Below are 20001 nucleotides of genomic sequence, written 5' to 3' on the forward strand. Positions count from 1 at the left end.
AATTAAACACTAGCTCACCTGACTCACAAGAGAACAAATAAGCACCAGTTTTTTGTTTTGTTTTTGTTTTTGTTTTTTGTTTTTGGAAATGGAGTCTCACTCTGTCTCACTCACTAGGCTGGAGTGGTGCAATGGCATGATCTTGGCTCACTGCAACCTCTGCCTCCCATGTTCAAGTGATTCTTCCACGTCAGCTTCCCAAGTAGCTGGGATTACAAGTGCCTGCCACCACACCTGGCTATTTTTTGTACTTTTAGTAGAGATGGGTTTCACCATATTGGCCAAGCTAATCTCAAACTCCCGACCTCAGGTGATCCACCCGCCTCAGCCTTCCAAAGTGCTGAGATTACAGGCATGAGCCACCGTACCCTACTGACCTTAGATGTTTTTAGTAAAGCCTGCCTGAACCAATAAACCATCATAAAACTATCATTTAAACTAAATTCTTATAATGGCAAAACATTCTTAGAATATTTTCAAGTTAAAGCAGTAGTATTTGAACAACAAAGAGTTCAGAAAGAGTAAATTCTGTCTTAAATAGACTGAGACTGGAGCAGGAGAGAATCACTCTAACCCAATGATTGATATTCCTTCTTAAATAAAATCTTCCTGATCACTAGGACTGTTTATCTAATACTCAGAGGACATCTTTCCTGTCACCACTATGTCACTGAAACCAAATGTCTGTATCTGTAGGTACCATATTCAGATCCTAGTACCTAAAGAGACAGAATCACCTCTGAATTATTAAGTGATTTGACTAGATCCAGGAAAGATCTTAAGGAACCTTAGAAGAGAGAGAGGAATGAGGATGTTAATGCCCAGGGATGAAAAACTGACCATCTGTCACCCACAGGCTACGAGAATCAGCAGTTTTGCTTGATTCCTTAATCAAATTCCTTAATGAAATTCAGAGATATCAATTATCTTTTGCAAAACTTGAGCTGTAATTGCCTTTTCTTTCTCATGAAATCTATCCTTATGGTACACAATGAATAAAGAACCATTATTGCAGAAAAGAAATGTGAATAAGGTATCCAGGGTGTGCACAGAACAGTGTCTGTGAGGGTGAGCTGACTGTTCTACTTAGCACCCCCACTGAGACCAGAGCTGATCTCCTGGATGTGATTAGCTAAGCAGCTGTTCTCGCTAGTCCTGCCTCTTCAATATGTGTCATGAAGGTCAGGGGCTCTCTACATCCAGATCAAGGAAAACCAGGCTTCACTGCTGATATACAAGTAGCTCTTCTTCCCTGCCAAGACTATGTTGCAGTATCAAGGTTCAGTTCTTTTCCAAGGATAAACTTCCTTTAGGGGTGAGAAGAAAGGAGAGTAAGGAAGTAAGGAAGGGAGTGAGGTAAAGCACACAAAATCTTAACCTGTTGACATCACCAAAGTTCAGACCTACAACCCTCATCTCAGCCAATAGAGAGAACTTGACTTTAACCACAGCCCTATCATGGTGAAAAAACTGAAAATGTTGCTTTATGTACTTTCTGCAATTCTGCAATTACTTGTTAATGTTTGGCTAGTTTAATGAGACTGAAAAGTACAGTGGTAGGGCTCTATTATTTATATTCAGAAAAGTAAAGTAATCCATGAGTTAAGTTCCATTTTGAACTGGAAAGCAACAGAAGCTATTTATGAAAAATCACTCAGCTGCAAAATATCTCTCTTTATAGGCAAGATCCAGGTGATTTATGTCTTGCACCTACATGCATAGGTATACACACACATATGTAGCATTATATCCTATCTTAATGCTTTGCCTAAAGAAAATTTCCTGGATGTATTTTATAGCATAACATCCAAATCTCCATTCAGCCCAGAAAAGCTTCCTGAAAGTTGCTGGCCACAGTAAGGTCCAACTGAGGGATCATACATTGGTCAATACAAACACCTATTCATATAAATAGCAAGGTCCCCTGCTAGTTGTTTAAGTTTGGTGGTGGTGATGGTGTGTGTTTGTGTGTGTTTGCGTGTTAGGTCCTCTTAAATTTTTAAATAAAAAATTTAGGAGATAAGAAATAGGAGAGAACTTGCAAATGTGGGCATCACTTTAGAAAAGGGTTTTTTATTTTTTATTATTATGTTTTTTTTGAGACAGGGTCTTGTTCTATTGCCCAGGTACAGGTACAGTGGCATGATCATGGATCATTGCAACCTGAACCTCCCAAGCTCAGCTGACCCTCTCACTTCAGCCTCCCGCGTAGCTGGGACTATAGCCTCATACCATTATACCTAGCTATTTTTTTTTATTTTGTAGAGATGAGGATCTCTCTACGTTGCCCAGGCCTCTTTTTTTTTTAATTGTGGCAAAATGCACATAACATAAATTTTACCATTTTAACCATTTTAAAGTGTACAATTCAGTGGCACTAAGTACATTCACAACACTGCAAAACCATCACTACTATCTAGTTACAGAACTTTTCCATAACCGCAATTGGAAATCCCATGCCCATTAAAGCTTCTCCTTTTTTGACTATGAATTAGCCTCCTCTTTTGATTCTGTGACCTCTTGCAACACACGGAAATGTACTTTGAGCATGGCCAAAATCAGCAGCAAATTTTGTCTGAAGAGCAGTCAATCCTTGAGGGACCAATGGCCGAGAAAAAGAAATGAGGAATGAAGAAAAACAAAGAGAAGAAATACAAAGAGATCTGGGGACGTCGTAGGGGTAGAGGGGGTGGCAAACTCTCCCAGCAGTCATCCCAGAGATCTCTCAGAGGCTGTACACTGTCCAAAGACACTAACCCCAAAACTAAGAGCCAGTGCCTGAGTTTTTAAATATGTATTTATATATAAATATATGTGTGTATAATATATGCATATATATTATATATAATATGCATGTGTGTGTGTGTGTGTGTGTGTGTGTGTGTGTGTGTGTGTGTATCACACCAGTGATTCATTCATTCAATAAATGTTCACTGAAATGGTCAACTCAGTGACAGGTACATTAGGTGCTGGATACAAAACAGGAACCTTGAATTTACATTCTAATGGAAAACCACAGACAACAAATTTAACAAACAAAACTACAGTCATGTCTTCTTATCCACAGGGGATCTGTTCCAAGACCCCAAGGGGTTGCCTGACACCTAAGATAGTACCAATTGCTGTGCATCAGAACATGCTCTGTTCATGCCTTCTATCCACAAACTTAAATGCCTTTTTCATCCTAACTGAGCACTTTCCACAGGTAACTTCTACAGTTTCAGGTGTGACAATAAAACTAGCACAGGTTTCTTTTTCTTCTTTACAATTTCTTGGATAGAGAGTTCATTCTTACCATAGATCTTAGCCAGCCACAGCATATGATTTTTTTCTTTTCTTACTAAGTCAAGAACTTTCACTCTTTAACTTAAAGGAAGTACTTCACAGCTTTATCACTATTCGTGTATGTTGGAGCCCTTATTGAGGAAAATAAGTGTTCTTTAAACACAAGCACTGAGATACTGGGATAGTCTATCTGGTAGGCCAGCCAGCTCCTAAGGGACTCACAGACAAGTAGCAGCTACAGTGTGGAGGTGCAGGACAATGGGAAGATTCATGTCCTGGGCGGGACAGAGCAAGACAGCGAGAGACTTCATCATGCTACTCAGAATGGCGTACAATTTAAAACTTATAAATTGTTTATTTATGGAATTTTCCATTTAATATTTTTGCACGGTGATAAACTGAAACCACAGATACAGGGGGACTTCTATATAAGCATATGGTATAAATTCTGATCATCATCACTGTTGTGATGAAAATAAGATAATGGATTACACTGAATGACTGGTAGTAGGCTTGTATGGGAAACCTAGCATTTCTGAGATAAAATTTGAGTTGAGGTCACACCATAAGTATTGTTTTAAGACTTGCTTTTATTACTTAAGACTTGCTTTTATTACTTAATGTATCTTGGAGGTCTTTCTTTTTCAGTACATACTGTTCTACTCCATTCTTTTTAGCAGGCATACACTGTAATATGAAATATATTCCCATAATTTATGTCACTACTCCTCTATTGAGAGAAAAACACTTTCTTGACTAACTTCTTACATAGTGCAATAGCACCGATTTTCCTGTCTTAAAATGGTCATTAGAATTGCTACTTCATCATACAGAAAAAAAAGCCACTGTATGTGAATGTCCACCTTCTGCAGAACTAATGGATCCAGCCTTATGGACAAGATATGGCCAATCAGAGCATAGCACAAGAATTTATTGGGGCAGGAGTGTGTGATTGTATACACACACTCACTTACATGTTTGTATTCGCAGTTTACAAATAAACATAACTGATGCCAGGTATGGTGGCTCACCCTGTAATCCCAGCTCTTTGGGAGGCCAAGGTGGGCAGATCATGAGGTCAGAAGATCCAGACCATCCTGGCTAACACGGTGAAACCTCATCTCTACTAAAAATACAAAAAATTAGCCGGGCATGGTGGTGGGCCCCTCTAATTCCAGCTACTTGGGAGGCTGAGGCAGGAGAATCACTTGAACCCAGGAGGCAGAGGATGCAGTGAGCCAAGATTCTGCCATTGCACTCCAGCCTGGGTGACAGAGCAAGACTCCATCTCAAATAAATAAATAAATAAATAAATAAGGCTGGGCATGGTGGCTCACCCCTGTAATCCCAGCACTTTGGGAGACCAAGATGCGGGGGGGTCACCTGAGGTTGGGAGTTTGAGACCAGTCTGACCAACATGGAGAAACCCTGTCTCTACTAAAAATACAAAATTATCTGGGTGTGGTGGCACATGCCTGTAATCCCAGCTACTCAGGATGCTGAGGCAGGAGAATCACTTGAACTCAGGAGGCAGAAGTTGCAGTGAGCCGAGATCATGCCATTGCACTCCAGCCTGGGCAACAAGAGCAAAACTCTGTCTCAATAAATAAACAAACAAACATAGTTGATAGCTAAGGTTATTACAGATAATAACCATAGAGTTAGTACCATTTAACACATTTTTAAGTACCTGAATCATCCTGAAATGCTTTATTAGAACAAGAACAAAGTTCACAGTGAAAGCACACAAAGATGCTCTCATTTTTAATATTTAAAAATATGTGTGTTTTGGGCACAGTTTCAAAGGATTCATTTTAACTATAGCCTCTTAAAGGCTTTATTCTGCTATCATAACTCTATTTTGTAAGTTAAGGTAGTGAAGAAATAGACATTATCCCAAATTAAAGGATCTTTGTTTATGGTGTTTCCCTTTTTCAGAGGTTACAGTGAAAAAAATATAACATGGCTTTTTTTGTTTTTCTTTTTGAGACAGGGTCTTGCTCTGTCACCCAGGCTGGAGTACAGTGGCGTGATCACAGCTCACTGCAGCCTCCTCACACCTCTCCCTCCCCACAAGTAGTTGGAACTACAGGCACATGCCCCCATGCCAGGCTAATTTTTTTAAATCTTTTTAAAATTTATTTTTATTTTTTGAGATGGAGCCTTGCTCTATCACCAGGCTGGAGTGCAGTGGTGCGATCTCAGGTCACTGCAACCTTTGCCTCCCAGGTTCAAGCAATTGTACTGCCTCAGCCTCCCAAGTAGCTGGGATTACAGGTGTGTGCTACCACGCCCAGCTAATTTTTGTATTTTTAGTAGAGATAGGGTTTCACCATGTTGGCCAGTATGGTCTTGATCACTTGACCTCATGATCCGCATGCCTTGGCTTCCCAAAGTGCTGGGATCCTCCATGCCTAGCCTTTACAGCCTTTTTCATCACTGTCCCCAGTCTTATTCTTTTCTAGGTGTTCTTCTTCTTTCCTGTTGTTTTCATGGCTGAAGAGTAAATCGTCTCATCAGGGCTCACACTGCCATCAGGTCTCCTTTAGACACTGTTTTGCAACATCCTTATATTCTCTCCAGCTTTATTCTCTTCCAACACATTATTGCAAGGCTGCTTTTCACTGTGTCTCAGATTATCCCATACTTCACCAGCTTTTTAAATTTTTTTACATTCTGAAAGGCTTTGCCATGAGGTTTGATCTTAGGGTGAAATTCTCAATAAAGAAGAAACCACATGGTAACCATTCAGAAGCACTGACATCACTCATCTTCTTAGTGTCATGTAATGGATTCATCATTCTTCATTTTCCTTTTCTTTTTCTCTTTGTTGGAGATGGAGTCTCATTCTGTCATCCATGCTGGAGTGCAGTGGCACAATCTCACCTCACTGCAACCTTCATCTCCTGGGTTCAAGCAATTCTCCTGCCTCAGCCTCCCGAGTAGCTGGGATTACAGGTGCCTTCCACCACACCTGGCTAATTTTTGTATTTTAAATAGAAACAGGGTTTCACTCTGTTGGCCAGGCTGGTCTCAAACTCTTGACCTCAGGTGATCCACCCGCCTTGGTGTCCCAGTGTTGGGATTACTGGCATGAGCCACCATGCCTGGCCTTCATTTACCAATTTTGTCAGCCTTTGCCATTTGACTAAACTTGAATTTCTCTTCCTTGGACATAGTTTTCAAAACATCCAAAGTTTGACTGGATATATAAAATCTCCTTTGTGGAAAGTCAGTCTGACATCCTGCCTCTACCTTTCCTGGGTCACCTTTAGCCATCTCTATATTTTGGCTCTTATGGTTCTTAGTTCGGACACAGCTCTTAGCGAATGAATTAAAAGCTGTCAATCTAAAGATATGATTATTTACTGTGTACCTAGAACTGTATACATCAACATCATCACCATCATCATCATCATCATCATCATCATCATCATCATCATCGTCATCATCGTCATCATGATAGCTACCATTTATTGAAAACATAATATGCGTCAACTTCAAAGAATTTATCATCATCATCATCATCGTCATCATAGCTACCATTTATTGAAAACATGTTATGTGTCAACTTCAAAGAACTTATCCTTTAGTTGGAGAGCCAAGACTATCATAACAATAACAAACATGGCCAGGCACAGTGGTTCACGCCTATAATCCGAGCACTTTGGGAGGCTGAGGCAGGTGGATAATTTGATGTCAGGAGTTCGAGACCTGTCTAATCAACATGGTGAAACCCCATATCTACTAAAAATACAAAATTAGCTGGGCATGGTGGTGCATGCCTGTATTCCCAGCTACTCAGGAGGCTGGGACAGGAGAATCACTCAAACCCAGGAGGCAGAGAATGCAGCAAGCTGAGATCACTCATTGCACTCCAGCCTGGGGAACAAGAGCAAAACTCCATCTTGAAATAAATAAATAGATAAATAAAACTCACTTTTTATTCTATTAAACTTAACATACATATATTAATTGCCTACTCTGAGCCTGACCCTTTATTATGTTCTCGAGAAAATGAAAATAAGCAACATAACATAATCCTCACCTTTGAAAAACTGAAACATAATAGATACAAAGTCAGTTTATAAATATGCAATGCCAGTAGTATAAAGTAACATCAGATAAAAATTAGCACTTCTCATGGCTAATCGGGGAGATTTCATGAAGGAGATGTCATCTGAATTGGACTTTGATGAATAAAGAAGAGAGTTCTCATGACAAATATTAGTTGGGCTAAAGTGGATGAACATAATATTCTCTAAGTCAACAGTACAGATGGTCAACTGAGCAACAGAACAGAAGTCACTGGTCAGACTAGTAGGCCAGTTTAGGAGAGCAACAAGCCATTTTTGTGTATGTGAAGAACAGGAGGCAAACACATGGCCTGCATTTATTTAATCAAATAGGTGAATTCAAAAGCTCTACAGATTTATTTACTCAGTGGCGAATTGGATTAAAATTATATTCCATGCTCTTCCCTGGGCAATATGGTGCTTATATATAAAGTGACAAGATTGTCCTTCACCTTAAGGTATAATGGGAAGTAATAAAACTGTCTACAAAGTCCCTTGAAAATTCCACCTTTAAAATTGGACATCTTGAAAATTTAGACAATATCCCATAAATAAATGAAGCCATCATGGTCAAAGACTTATCCACATTCTCCATTAGCAACCAGGATAATAGGTTATTCAAATCCTCACACTAAGTTTCACCATCAGATACCTTAGAGGACATAACACATTTCTACAGAAACAGCCCAGTGTAAAGTTTTACTTGTCCTCTTGGGGTTTAATGTGCTAGCAAATGCATGGAACCACCAGAGTTTGCATTCTAAGCTCCAGGAACTGAGGCTTTTTGAACCTTAAGATAACAAAATTAACTGACACAATTTTACAAATTCTGAGGTGAGCTTGGCATGCTGCATGGCATCAGTCCATACTACCATCCGGGGAGTTAGCACTAATAACTAGCTTAGCTTCATCATATTCAGCAAAGATTGCAAAGCTCACTCCCCTCCTCCATTTGCCATTTTCCTCTACATGCCATTTTCCATTGTCTTGATTTATGTGGTCATTTTCCTCAGTTACTGAAGGTCAGCTGTCTGTTGGCCCTGCACTAGACACTGAAGACTTAGTAATGAATACGGTAGCATTACCATTCTCCAGGAGCCCACGGTGGAATGGGCAGATAAGAAAGTCTGCAATTTTAACAACAAAATGGTAAGTGCCAGAGGAGGGGCATGCACAGGGTGACACAGGAGTGTCATCCTGTCATGCACAGAGATGGGGTCCAAGAGCATCGGAAGATGCTTCCCACCAGGCACAGTGGCTCAACGCCTGCAATCCCAGCACTTTAGGAGGCCCAGGTGGCTGTATCACCTGAGGTCAGGAGTTCAAGACTAGCCTGGCCAACATGGTGAAACCCTGTCTCTACTAAAAATAGAAAAAAATAGCCAGGTGTGATGGCAGGCACCTGCAAATCCCAGCTACTCGGGAGGCTGAGGCATAAGAATCACATGAATCTGGGAGGTGGAAGTTGCAGTGAGCCGAGATCATGCCAGCCTGGGCAACAAGAGCAAAACTCCATCTCAAAAAAAAAAAAAAAAAAAAGAAGAAGATGCTTTCTGGAGCAGCTAATCCTGAGCTGAATATTAAAGAACAAGCAAATGCTACCCAAGCATCAAGGGAATCACTGTGTAAAGTCATTGAGGCTTAGAACAAACTGCAAATGATTAGTATAGCTAATATATTATGTGCCTGGCTCCTGAAGGCATCTATGTTTGCAAGTGCTGCTCTGTGCCCTGTTGGTCCATCTTATACAGCTTCTTAAAGAGAAATAAATAATGAGTTTCCATGGGAATTGTTATGTCTTCAGCAGTTAAATAATCTTTATTCAGACACCAAGGAAATACACAAACAAGCACATGGAAATGACTTAGGCTATCTTTTAGAAGCAAGCAAACAGACCTATGACTAAATTATCTCAGAAACACAAAGCAAAACATCATGTTTATGAGTTCTGGCTGGGCGTGGTGGCTCACACCTGTAATCCCAGCACTTTGGGAGGCTGAGGTGGGTGGATCACTTGAGGTCAGACATTCAAGACCAGCCTGGCCAAAATGGTAAAACCACCTCTCTACTAAAAATACAAAAATTAGCCAGGCGTGGTGGCACATGACCATAATCTCAGCTACTAGGGAAGCTGAGGCAGAAGCATCACTTGACCCCAGGAGCAGAGGTTGCAGTGAGCTGAAATTGCACCACTTCATTCCAGCCTGGGCAACAGATCGAGACTCCACCTCAAAAAAAAAAAAAAAAAAAAAAAGTGAGTTTTGCATGTTTGTTCTAATGACTTATACCCAAAGAGGAAAGAGAAAATTCAAACAGAGTGAACTTTCAAAGACCCCAATACTATTTTGCATAATAACAAAATTATAAAATATATATAAGAATAAATATAACTAAAGAAAAGGATATTTAAAGAGAAAAATCATAAAACTATTAAATGACATAAATGAAAACCTAAATGACTCAAAGATAGTCAATATTCTTCTATGAAAACAATAATTGTTAGGTAGAACCATATTGCCATTTTTGTAGGTCAAAGTATTGGCAATTTCATATGATTCCACCTAAAAATATGACCATTTCCCCCAAATTATAATATAATACAAACTCAGTAGAATTCCAATAAACATTCAAATCGTGCTTTTTACAGAATTTGACAAGCAAACCCTGAAGTATAAAGTATTGAAGTATAAAGGGCCAAGAATAGTCAAGACCATTTTGAAAAAGATCTGGTCAGGCCATAACAAACATCAAGATGTGTTGTCTAGCAATCGTAATTTAACTTATGTGGTACAGGGATAGATAAATAGATCACTATAATAAATAAAGAGCCTAGAAACAGAACCACAAATATACAAATACATGGGAGCTTCAACATAAAAAAATTCAGATAGTTGAACAGAGCTGGCACAAAAACTTGGTAGGAAAAGAAGATATTATTCAATAAGTGATGCTGGGATAATTGGCTATTTATATGGTAAGAATTAGGTCCTTACTTTACAGTATACATGTACCCCTCCCCAAAGGAAAATCTATATAGATTAAAAACCGTAATTAGAAAATGTAAAATATTAAATGAATCTTTTAAACAGATTTTAGTAAGAAAGTATACATGGTGAATGTTTTATGATTATCAGGGTAGAAAAAGATTTCTTAAGTAACAAAAAGCACAAAGTGTAATAAAAAATACTGATAAATTTGATTATGTTAAAAAATTTAAAGCTTTGTATGAAAAATTAACCATGGCCAGGGACCATGGCTTATGCCTGTAATCCCAACTACTTGGGAGGCTGAGGCGAAGGATCACTTGAGCCCAAGAGTTTAAGATGCAGTGAGCTCTGATTTTGCCACTGTAGTCTGGGCAACAGAAAGAGACCTCATCTCAATAAATAAGTAAATAAATAAAATAAAAATTTACCATAAGTGAAATTTAAAAGACTGTTCATACCATGAAGGAAGACTTGAAACGTATTATGCCAACAAAGAATTAGCATCCCAAACATATAAAGAACCATAAAATCATTGATGAAAAGACAAATAGGACAATAGAAAAATGGGCAAAGGATAGGAACAGGCAACTGACAGAAAGAGAAACCTGAATGGCCAATAAAAATATTTCACTGGTCAGGTATGATGACTCACACCTGTAAACCCCAGCATTTTGGGAGGCCGAGGCAGGAGGATCATGAGGTCAAGGGATCAAGACCATCTTGGCCAACATGGTAAAACCCCATCACCACTAAAAATACAAAAATTAGCTGGGTGTGCATGCCTGTAGTTCCAGCTGCTTGGGTGGCTGAGGCAGGAGAAGAGCTTGAACTTGGGAAGTGGAGGTTGCAGTGAGCCGAGATAGCGCCACTGCACTCCAGCCTGGTGACAAAGCAAGACTCCATCTCAAAAATAAAATAAAATAAAATATTCACCTAACTAGTAATCAGAGAAATGTAGATTAAAACCACAGCAAGATACCATTTTACATCAATCATTTTGCCATCAATTAAAAAGCATGATAACACCAAATATTGGTGAATATATGAGAAAGGGGGAGCTCTTATTCACTGCTGGTTAAGCGTAGGTTGGTATTTTGGAAGACAATTGTGTAATACTTGGTAGAGTTGAAAATGAGTATATTCTACAACCCAGCATAAGGAGAAGTGTACATAACGGTGTTTCACATATGTTCATTACAGCCTTTTTTATAACAGCAAAAAAGGAAAAACTACCAAACTGTCCTACAGTAGAAAAGTAGAGTTTTAAAACATCTCTGGGCCAGATAGAGTGACCCTCACCTGTAATCCCAGCACTTTGGGAGGCCAAGGTGGGAGGACCACTTGAGTCCAGGAGTTCAAGACCAGCCTGAGCAACATAGTGAGACCCTCATCTCTACAACAAATTTAAAACTTAGCTGTGGGCCGGGCGCGGTGGCTCATGCCTGTAATCCCAGCACTTTGGGAGGCCGAGGTGGGTGGATCACGAGGTCAGGAGATCAAGACCATCCAGGCCAACATGGTGAAACCCCGTCTCTACTAAAAATACAAAAAATTAGCTGGGCATGGCGGCACGTACCTGTAATCCCAGCTACTCGGGAGGCTGAGGCAGGAGAATTGCCTGAACCCAGGAGGCGGAGGTTGCGGTGAGCCGAGATCGCGCCATTGCACTCCAGCCTGGGTAACAAGTGCGAAACTCCATCTCAAAAAAAAAAAAACTTAGCTGTGGTCCCAGCTGCTCAGGAGGCTGAGGTGGGAGGATTGCTTGAAGTTGGGAGATTGAGGCTGCAGTGAGCTGTGATTGCACCACTGAACTCCATCCTGGGCGACAGAGCAAGACCCCATCTAAGAAAAAGTTAAGTTAAATTTAAAACCTATAGCTTTTTTATACAACAGAATATTATACATTAGTTTAAAACTAAATTCTAGCTACATTCATCGACAAGGATAAATATTGGCCGGGCACAGTGGCTCACACTTGTAATCTTAGCACTTTGGGAGGTGGAGGCAAGCGGATCATCTGAGGTCAGGAGTTTGAGACCAGCCTGGCCAACATGGTGAAACCCCATCTCTATTTAAAATACAAAAAGTAGCCAGGGAGGTGGCAGACGCCTGTAATTCCAGCTACTCTGGAGGCCGAGACAGGAGAATCGCTTGAACCCAGTAGGCAAAGGTTGCACTGAGCTGAGATCAGGCCACTGCACTCCAGCCTGGGCAAAAAAAAAGGATAAAAGTATTGCTGAATGGGCAAACAATCAAGTTGAAAAATTATATATATACTCTATGATACCAGTTACTCAGAATTTTTGGGTTTTTTTGAGACGGAGTCTTGCCTGTCGCCCAGGCTGGAGTACAGTGGCATGATCTCCCCTCACCACAACCTCCTCCTCCTGGGTTCAAGAGATTCTCCTGCCTCAGCCTCCAGAGTAACTGGGATTACAGGCACGTGCCACCACTCCTGGCTAATTTTTTGTATTTTAGTAGAGATGGGGTTTTACCATATTGGCCAGGCTGGTCTTAAACTCCTGACCTCATGATCCGCTGACCTTGGCCTCCCAAAGCGCTGGCATTACAGGCGTATTTAGAATTTTTAAGCACACAAAATAATATTCTGTATTCTGTAGCAATGCATACCTATGTAGAAAAAGTACAAAAACATGCATGAGAATTTACACACCAAGTTCAGATACCTCTGGAGAGAGAGGGTAAAGGAAGGAATAAAGTATCTATAAATTTTATGTCATATAAAAGAGAGAAATGGGTCTGTCTAAAGCAAATATGGCAAAATGTTGACATCTAATCATCTTAATGGTAGATACATGGTTATGCATTTCTTCACTTTAAAATTTTTGGAAGTGCTTAGTCAAAAATATTAAAATTAAACTAAAAATAAAACCCTTTTAAAAAGGCATTTTCCTCAGCAGACGAGATCCTGCATCCTACGGATTGAGTCACATAAAGTGGGTATCAACAGATTAAAGAATTAGAGAAACCAGGGGAGACAACAATGAATTAAGTATGAACAAAAGATCTGAGGGATGGAGACAGATTATAAGGGTAATGACATGCTTATTTTTGTAAGAAGGGAAATAAATAGCAAGAGTGGAGGATGAGCAAGGACCTGATGATGGTTCTGAGCGTCTGAGTGGCCTATCTAACTAATGGGTACACATCAGTGTCTCTGTGTCATTTGTTAAAGTGCAATATGAGGGCACATCAGAAAGGAGAGCTTTGCCCATTGAATTTGGACACCTTCTCACTCCATCTCCTCCCCTCCTTGGGCTGGAAAGAGGAATCTGTGCCAGATGATGTTAGCTCATGAGCATCCTGGCTACTATCTCCCATCTTTCATAATTACATACTCTCTTTGGGTGAAATCCAAGTCCTTTGATTTTATTTGCTCATGGTGCTAGCCTCTTTTTTTTTTTTTTTTTTTTTTTTTTTTTTAATTTTTAGTAGAGATGGAATGTCACTATGTTGCCCAGGCTGATCTCGAACTCCTGGGCTTCATCGATTCTCCCACCTCGCCCTCCCAAAGTGCTGGTATTACAAGCATGAGCTGCCATGCCCAGCCCATAATGCTACCCTTGAGTGATAGAAAATTGGCTGAGGTTCGGATCTGCTGCAATGGAGATGATTGTAATGATTGTAGGTAGCAAAATAGTTGCCATTATAAATATTCATTGACCCCGAGCAACTCTATAGCCACTTTTATTTTCTGTGATTGCCACTTACGCTGTATCTTATACTTCTCAAAGCTCCAATGCTTCCATTTAAGTTACCTCAACTGGTCATGAAACAGGTGGAGCAGGTATTATTCTCACTTACAGATGGGGAAATAGCCCCAAAGCGATTAAATGACTTAGCCAACGTTATAGGGAAGAGCTGTCTTTTTTCCTGTTATAGGGGTTTAAAATATTGAAATCACCTTGGACTCATCTAGCTCTTTTTCTACTGCTGTATCCAGTAAAGCACTAATTCCTATAGGTTGTTTCTACAAAATGTTTCCATTTCTTTCTCTCCACTTCCTTTCCCACCATCCAAGTTTGAGACTTCGTCATTCCTTGCCTGAATTACAACTGATGAGCAGGACTTACAGACTGTGCTTTCCTCATTCCAGTCCAGCCTGTATTCTCCTTCTAGACTGAACGTCCTTAAATGTTGCTTTCACTATGCTCAAAAATCTCCGTGACTCTCTTTCCTTCTACATTGAATTGAAACCCCTCAACCAAGATTGTTTCCTTGTTATTGAGTAGTTTGAGTTCTCTGTGTATTTTGGATATTGGCTCCTTATCTGATGTATGATATGCAAATTTTTTTTCCAATCTGTAGGTTATCTCTTCACTATATTAATTGTTTTCTTTGCTGTGTCAAAGTCTTTTAGATTGGTGCAATCCCATTTGCCTAGTTTTGCTTTTGTTGCCTGTGCTTTTGGGGTCATATCCAAGAAATCTCTTCCCAGAGCATTATCATGGCATTTTTCCCCCAATTTTCTTCTAGTAGTTTTATAGTTTCAGGTCTTAAATTTAAGTTTTTTATCCATATCGAGTTCATTTTTGTACAAGGAATGGGAGAAGGGTCCATTTTCATTCTTCTGTCTGCAGATACCCAGTTTTCCCAACATCATTTTTTAAAAATTTCTTTTGTGAAATGGAGTCTCGTTCTGTCACCCAGGCTGGAGTGCAGTGGCACGATCTCAGCTCACTGCAACCTCCGCCTCCCGGGTTCAGGCAATTCTCTGCTTCAGCCTCCTGAGCAGCTGGGATTATAGGCACACACCACCATGCCCTGCTAAATCTTTTTTTGTATTTTTAGTAGAGACGAGGTTTCACCATGGTGGCCAAGATGCTCTCAATCTCCTGACCTCATAATCCACCCACCTCAGCCTCCCAAAGTGCTGGGATTACAGGCATGAGCTACTGCACCTGGCCTCCCAACACCATTTTATTTATTTATTTATTTATTTATTTATTTATTTATTTATTTATTTAAAGGAGCTATTACCCCTTTTATTTTCTATGTTTAAAATCAAACAGAAAACAAACATCAATTGTTATACACTAACATCTTAAAAGCACATCGTTTGTACAAGAGATACACTAAGAACAAAAATGTGTTTACGGAGATCCAAACATGAGTGAGAGCGCCTCTCACACAGCTTTCCGATGGTACTCAGGAGAAGCCACTTCATAATCACTGGCACTAAACAAAGTTGCAGAATTCTTTGCCAGGTACTTTAGGAAATTGTGATGATAATTCAGTAATAAAGCAAGGCTCTTCTCATCCAGAGGTGTATAGGCCAACATTGCTCCAATTCGTACAAATAATCTCAGTAGATGTGGCGCTCCATACACCTGGGACATGTGTGCATCAGGGTAATCTGCAAGAATTTCAGCATACTGTGGTTTCTCAAATTTGTAGAGTAGCTGGGTACCCAACATTTCATTGAAGTATTCTTTTATCCCTGACACAACGTCATTAACCGCATACTCCTTATTATCTGTGTTTCTATGAGATTTCTTATAATTTGCATAATCCTCAAGAATGGAATCCACATTCTTCTTGGCAGGAAGATAAAAGAGCTGCTTTTGCCTGGTAATTAAGTCCCAGTCATCAACAAGCCACGGTCTTAGTTCTTCAGGAATCTTTACTTTAACTTCAACTCTGTTCATGAATGTTTCCTCATTTTCAACAGTAGGATCTACCTGGGCCCTTTTCTTCCAAGGAGGCTGAGGGGTCTCACTGTTACTGTCACCATCTCCATTTCCAGGTGTTTTCTGTTTGTTCTTTTTTGTTTTCACTTCAACATTTTTCTGTTGCAGACCAGATGTTTTCTTTCCTGGGGCATCCCCTCTCATCTTCCCCTCTGCATACTGCTCCTGATTGGCTTTCTGAAGTTCTCGCTGTTTCTGCGAATTGGTGTCCACATATTTGAGTACTCGGCTCTCTGGAACCTACTCATCCCAACTTTTATTCCAACCACTGTAATTTATGAAGTATTTCACTTGTTTGTCCTTTATGGCAACCTTTACACACTTTGCTTCATACGGAAGAGGCCCATGAAAGCACAGCACTCGCTTACTCTCCTGGAATTTAGGCTTCAGGTCCTTCCTCGGCGCTATTTATAAGTGATTCGCTCCCTCCTCCTTCCACCACCCACGACTCTAACACCATTTATTAAGGAGACTGTCGTTTCTCCATTGTGTGTTCTTGGCTCCTTGTCAAAAATCAATTGACCTTAGATGTTTGGGTTATTTCTGGGCTGTTGCCTATTCCATTGGTTGGTGGGTCTGTTTTTATAATAGTACTAGGCTGTTTTGATTACCATAGCTTTGTAATATTACATTTTCTTTTTTTATGCTTTTAAATATTTCTCAACTTTCTATATTGAGTACATCTTTCATAATCAGGAAAAATACAAACTACTTAAACTAATGAAATACAGCCTATAGTCTGGCCAGGCCTATTTTATCACTGTTCTGGAACAAGTACTCAATCCCTGTTTACTTCCACATCCTGCCATTTCTCATGCTTTCCTTTCTCACTTTACCTCTGATAATCCTTCAAACCTCAACTCGAGGCCCATCTCTTCCATGCAGCCTTCCCCAAGTATGCCTTTCCTTACCGATCTCCTTCTCTGTGCCAGACTTCCCACTTAATTAGATATCCTGTGCTACATTCATTCGTTCTCATTCAGTAAACATTTTTTATTTGCTGGTTTGTGTGTGTGAGTGAGTATATGTGTTGAGTAAGTGTGGGAGAGAGAGAACGTGTATATGTGTGGTTGGTATGAATTAATTTTCCTTCTCAACAGATACCATGTCTTAGCCTGCCTACATCTTAGCCTGCTGTTTGTTTTGCAATACTAACTGATGGTAGAGTAAATACTTAACAAACACTTGGTGATAGTACAAAGTATTGAAGCTTCAAGGTCTTGAACCCTTTTGGGGGGGTCTGAAAATTCATAGGGCTCCTTCTACTACACTGTATTCTGTAGTAACCCTTAAACTTACATTTACTGAGCACTTACTATGTGCCGTGGGCTTGCATTATAAAATAAATAAAGTCCATTTATTTTTTCACTTATAGAGTAAGAATTACTTCCATTTTTATCTTAAGATTAAGGAAACTGAAACTTAGAAAGATTAAGTAACTTGCCTAAGTGACAAAGCTTGAAGTGCTAATGCATGGATTAAAACAGGCCAGGCAAACTCTTATCAGTAAGCTATACTGACTCACCAAGCTTTATGACAAATGAAATATTATTTCCTTTGACCCATATGCCAGAAATGTGCTTTCAGTCAAACTGCATGCTCTTGGTGAAGTTACTTAACCTCGCAGAATCTCAGTGTCCTCATTTGTAAAAGGAAGACAATATTAGCTAACAGGTTGGTTGTAAATGTCAAGGTATGAAAGTGTGTCACATAGTGCCGAGCACATAAAGAATGTTGAGTAATTGATACTTGTTATTATTAGATATGCTGCCTTCTTGATATCTGCAACTTTCCAGGTTGGGCATGGCAGCTGCTTCGCGTTTCTTTCTACAGGGTAGATGGATCTGCATCTCCAAAGCTGGAGATCACAGTTTTGCTGGGTGATGAAGGTGCTATTAGAAAGCCTGGAAAAAAAAAAAAAAAGAAAGAAAGAAAGAAAAAAGAAAGAAAGAAAAAGAAAAAGAAAGCCTGGACCCAGAGAAAACAAATAAGCAACCCTGCCCCAGGTTCACTAGAGCTCGGATTTCCTTGTCTGAATGCATAATGATAGGAAGAAGGTTGTGTTACAGAAGTAGCTGTTTTTTGTTTGTCATCCAGGCCCACTAATCTAAACATCTCTCACTCCTCAGGAATTATTTTAGGACCAGGAAGCAGCACGCTGTTTATTGAAAGAGTCACAGAAGAGGATGAAGGTGTCTATCACTGCAAAGCCACCAACCAGAAGGGCTCCGTGGAAAGTTCAGCATACCTCACTGTTCAAGGTAAACAGCTGCTTAAGAAAGCAACAAGAAATTGGTCAGACATCTATTTCCCTGTTTGTTTAACTTTCCACCTCCCAGTCTCCTGCTGCCCGCTCCAGTCTGTTCCTTTCCCTGACCTCCTTCTCCCCTCTCCCTGCCACTCTGGGAAGGGACTGTCTGGTTCTGTCTGGCAAAGCAGAAGGTGAAGACACTGGCTGGCCATTCTTGAGAGCCCAAAATCTGAACACCACCTCTGCGGGAGAAATCGTTCCCAGAAGAAAGGAAACCCAGTTCTGACTGTGTGGTTACGCCCTGCCACGGAGAGTGGCCAGAGTGGTCCACACCTATGAGAGAAACATCCAAGAAGAAAGAAAAGGGAGAGGGGTAGGTGAGGAGGTGGAACTCGCACACTTAAAATTGTTCATTTGTTTTCCTTTTCTAATTCCTGGGAGTTAGACATATGCTGCTATTCCAAATGCTTTCATAAGCTGGCTTTTTAAAATGAAGTGGGCTGTAAAATATTATCAGAGAGAAGCAACGCATAATCAACAAACCACATTTAAGAAAAATATTCCAAGTGCTTCCCCTTTAGAGGTCTCAGACAGTTTGCTCAGCAGCAAAATACAAAGAGGCCTAATCCTACTCCGGCTATGGCCATGTGGCTTCCATTTGGAAAATAGTTTTCACCTCAATTTCAATTATCTAATGCTAAGAATCATCTAAAACATAAAATGTACAACATCATAAAATATCAGCTTGGCACCTCTTAGATGTAAATATCTATGGCATATTGAGGTTTTACATGAAAAGATGGAACTTGTTCCGTAGCCTATTTCCAAATGCTAACCAGTTGACTTCAGAATATGCAAGTGTTTTGCGGGGAGGAACTAGTCTGAAAGCAATGTACTTCAGGTTTTTTTTCCCCTGAAACTTACATTGCTTAAATATTGTAACTTTGAGGATTCAAACCCCTTTAAAACAGAACATCATCTCTGTTCTTTTAGAAGGAGATGATTTTAAAGAATCCCCTGAGGCACCAGGCGCGGTGGCTCAAGCCTGTAATCCCAGCACTTTGGGAGGCTGAGGCGGGTGAATCACGAGGTCAGGAGATCGAGACCATCCTGGTCAACATGGTGAAATCTCATCTCTACTAAAAATACAAAAAATTAGCTGGGCATGGTGGTGCGTGCCTGTAATCCCAGCTACTAAGGAGGCTGAGGCAGGAGAATTGCCTGAATCCTACTGAGGAGGCGGAGGTTGCGGTGAGCCAAGATCACACCATTGCACTCCAGCCTGGGTAACAAGAGAGAAACTCCATCTCAAAAAAAAAGAAAAGAGTCGCCTGAAAGTCCGAAACTACTCCACCACAAATTTATACTTTCAGAAAAAGTGAGAGGGTAGCATTCGCCAAATACTGTAGTAATGGTTTTGGCTCCCAAATAATCCTTGTTCTAAAATATTATGTTAACTTTTCTGCTCGCTCATACAGAAAACAGTTTATTAGCATCTCTATTTAACACCTTCTTCCCCAGATAGCTGCTAATTTGTCTTTTAACAGGCACCCAGACATGTAGCCCTCAGAAGTGGCTGCATCGGGTCAGGGAACACAGGGAGCAAGGAGATGTCACTAATCCTCAGAGCAGATGTCATTTCCCCCGTATCCTCCCACCATCCCCGTGAGATACACAGAGCAGTGATAAAC

The 20001-nt window shown here is 40.2% G+C and overlaps 1 protein-coding gene and 1 pseudogene across 2 annotated transcripts in view; one reads left to right on the top strand and one right to left on the bottom strand.

The window, feature by feature from the left end:
• The window catches only part of FLT1 (fms related receptor tyrosine kinase 1), a 196752-nt gene that overhangs the window by 119883 nt on the left and 56868 nt on the right, over window positions 1–20001 (top strand). The window contains exon 15 of one of the 2 annotated variants that reach the window (XM_039473122.2): window positions 18189–18320. In XM_039473122.2, coding sequence (XP_039329056.1) covers window positions 18189–18320 — 132 coding nt within the window. Of the gene's footprint in view, window positions 1–6665; window positions 6994–18188; window positions 18321–20001 lie in introns of those variants that run through there. The other variant, XM_074387903.1, reaches the window with a different exon arrangement.
• Window positions 15487–16238, bottom strand: LOC101035298 (mortality factor 4-like protein 1 pseudogene; annotated as a pseudogene).

Source organism: Saimiri boliviensis, chromosome 16 (genome assembly GCF_048565385.1).
Source record: "Saimiri boliviensis isolate mSaiBol1 chromosome 16, mSaiBol1.pri, whole genome shotgun sequence".
Classification (NCBI taxonomy): Eukaryota; Metazoa; Chordata; class Mammalia; order Primates; family Cebidae; genus Saimiri; species Saimiri boliviensis.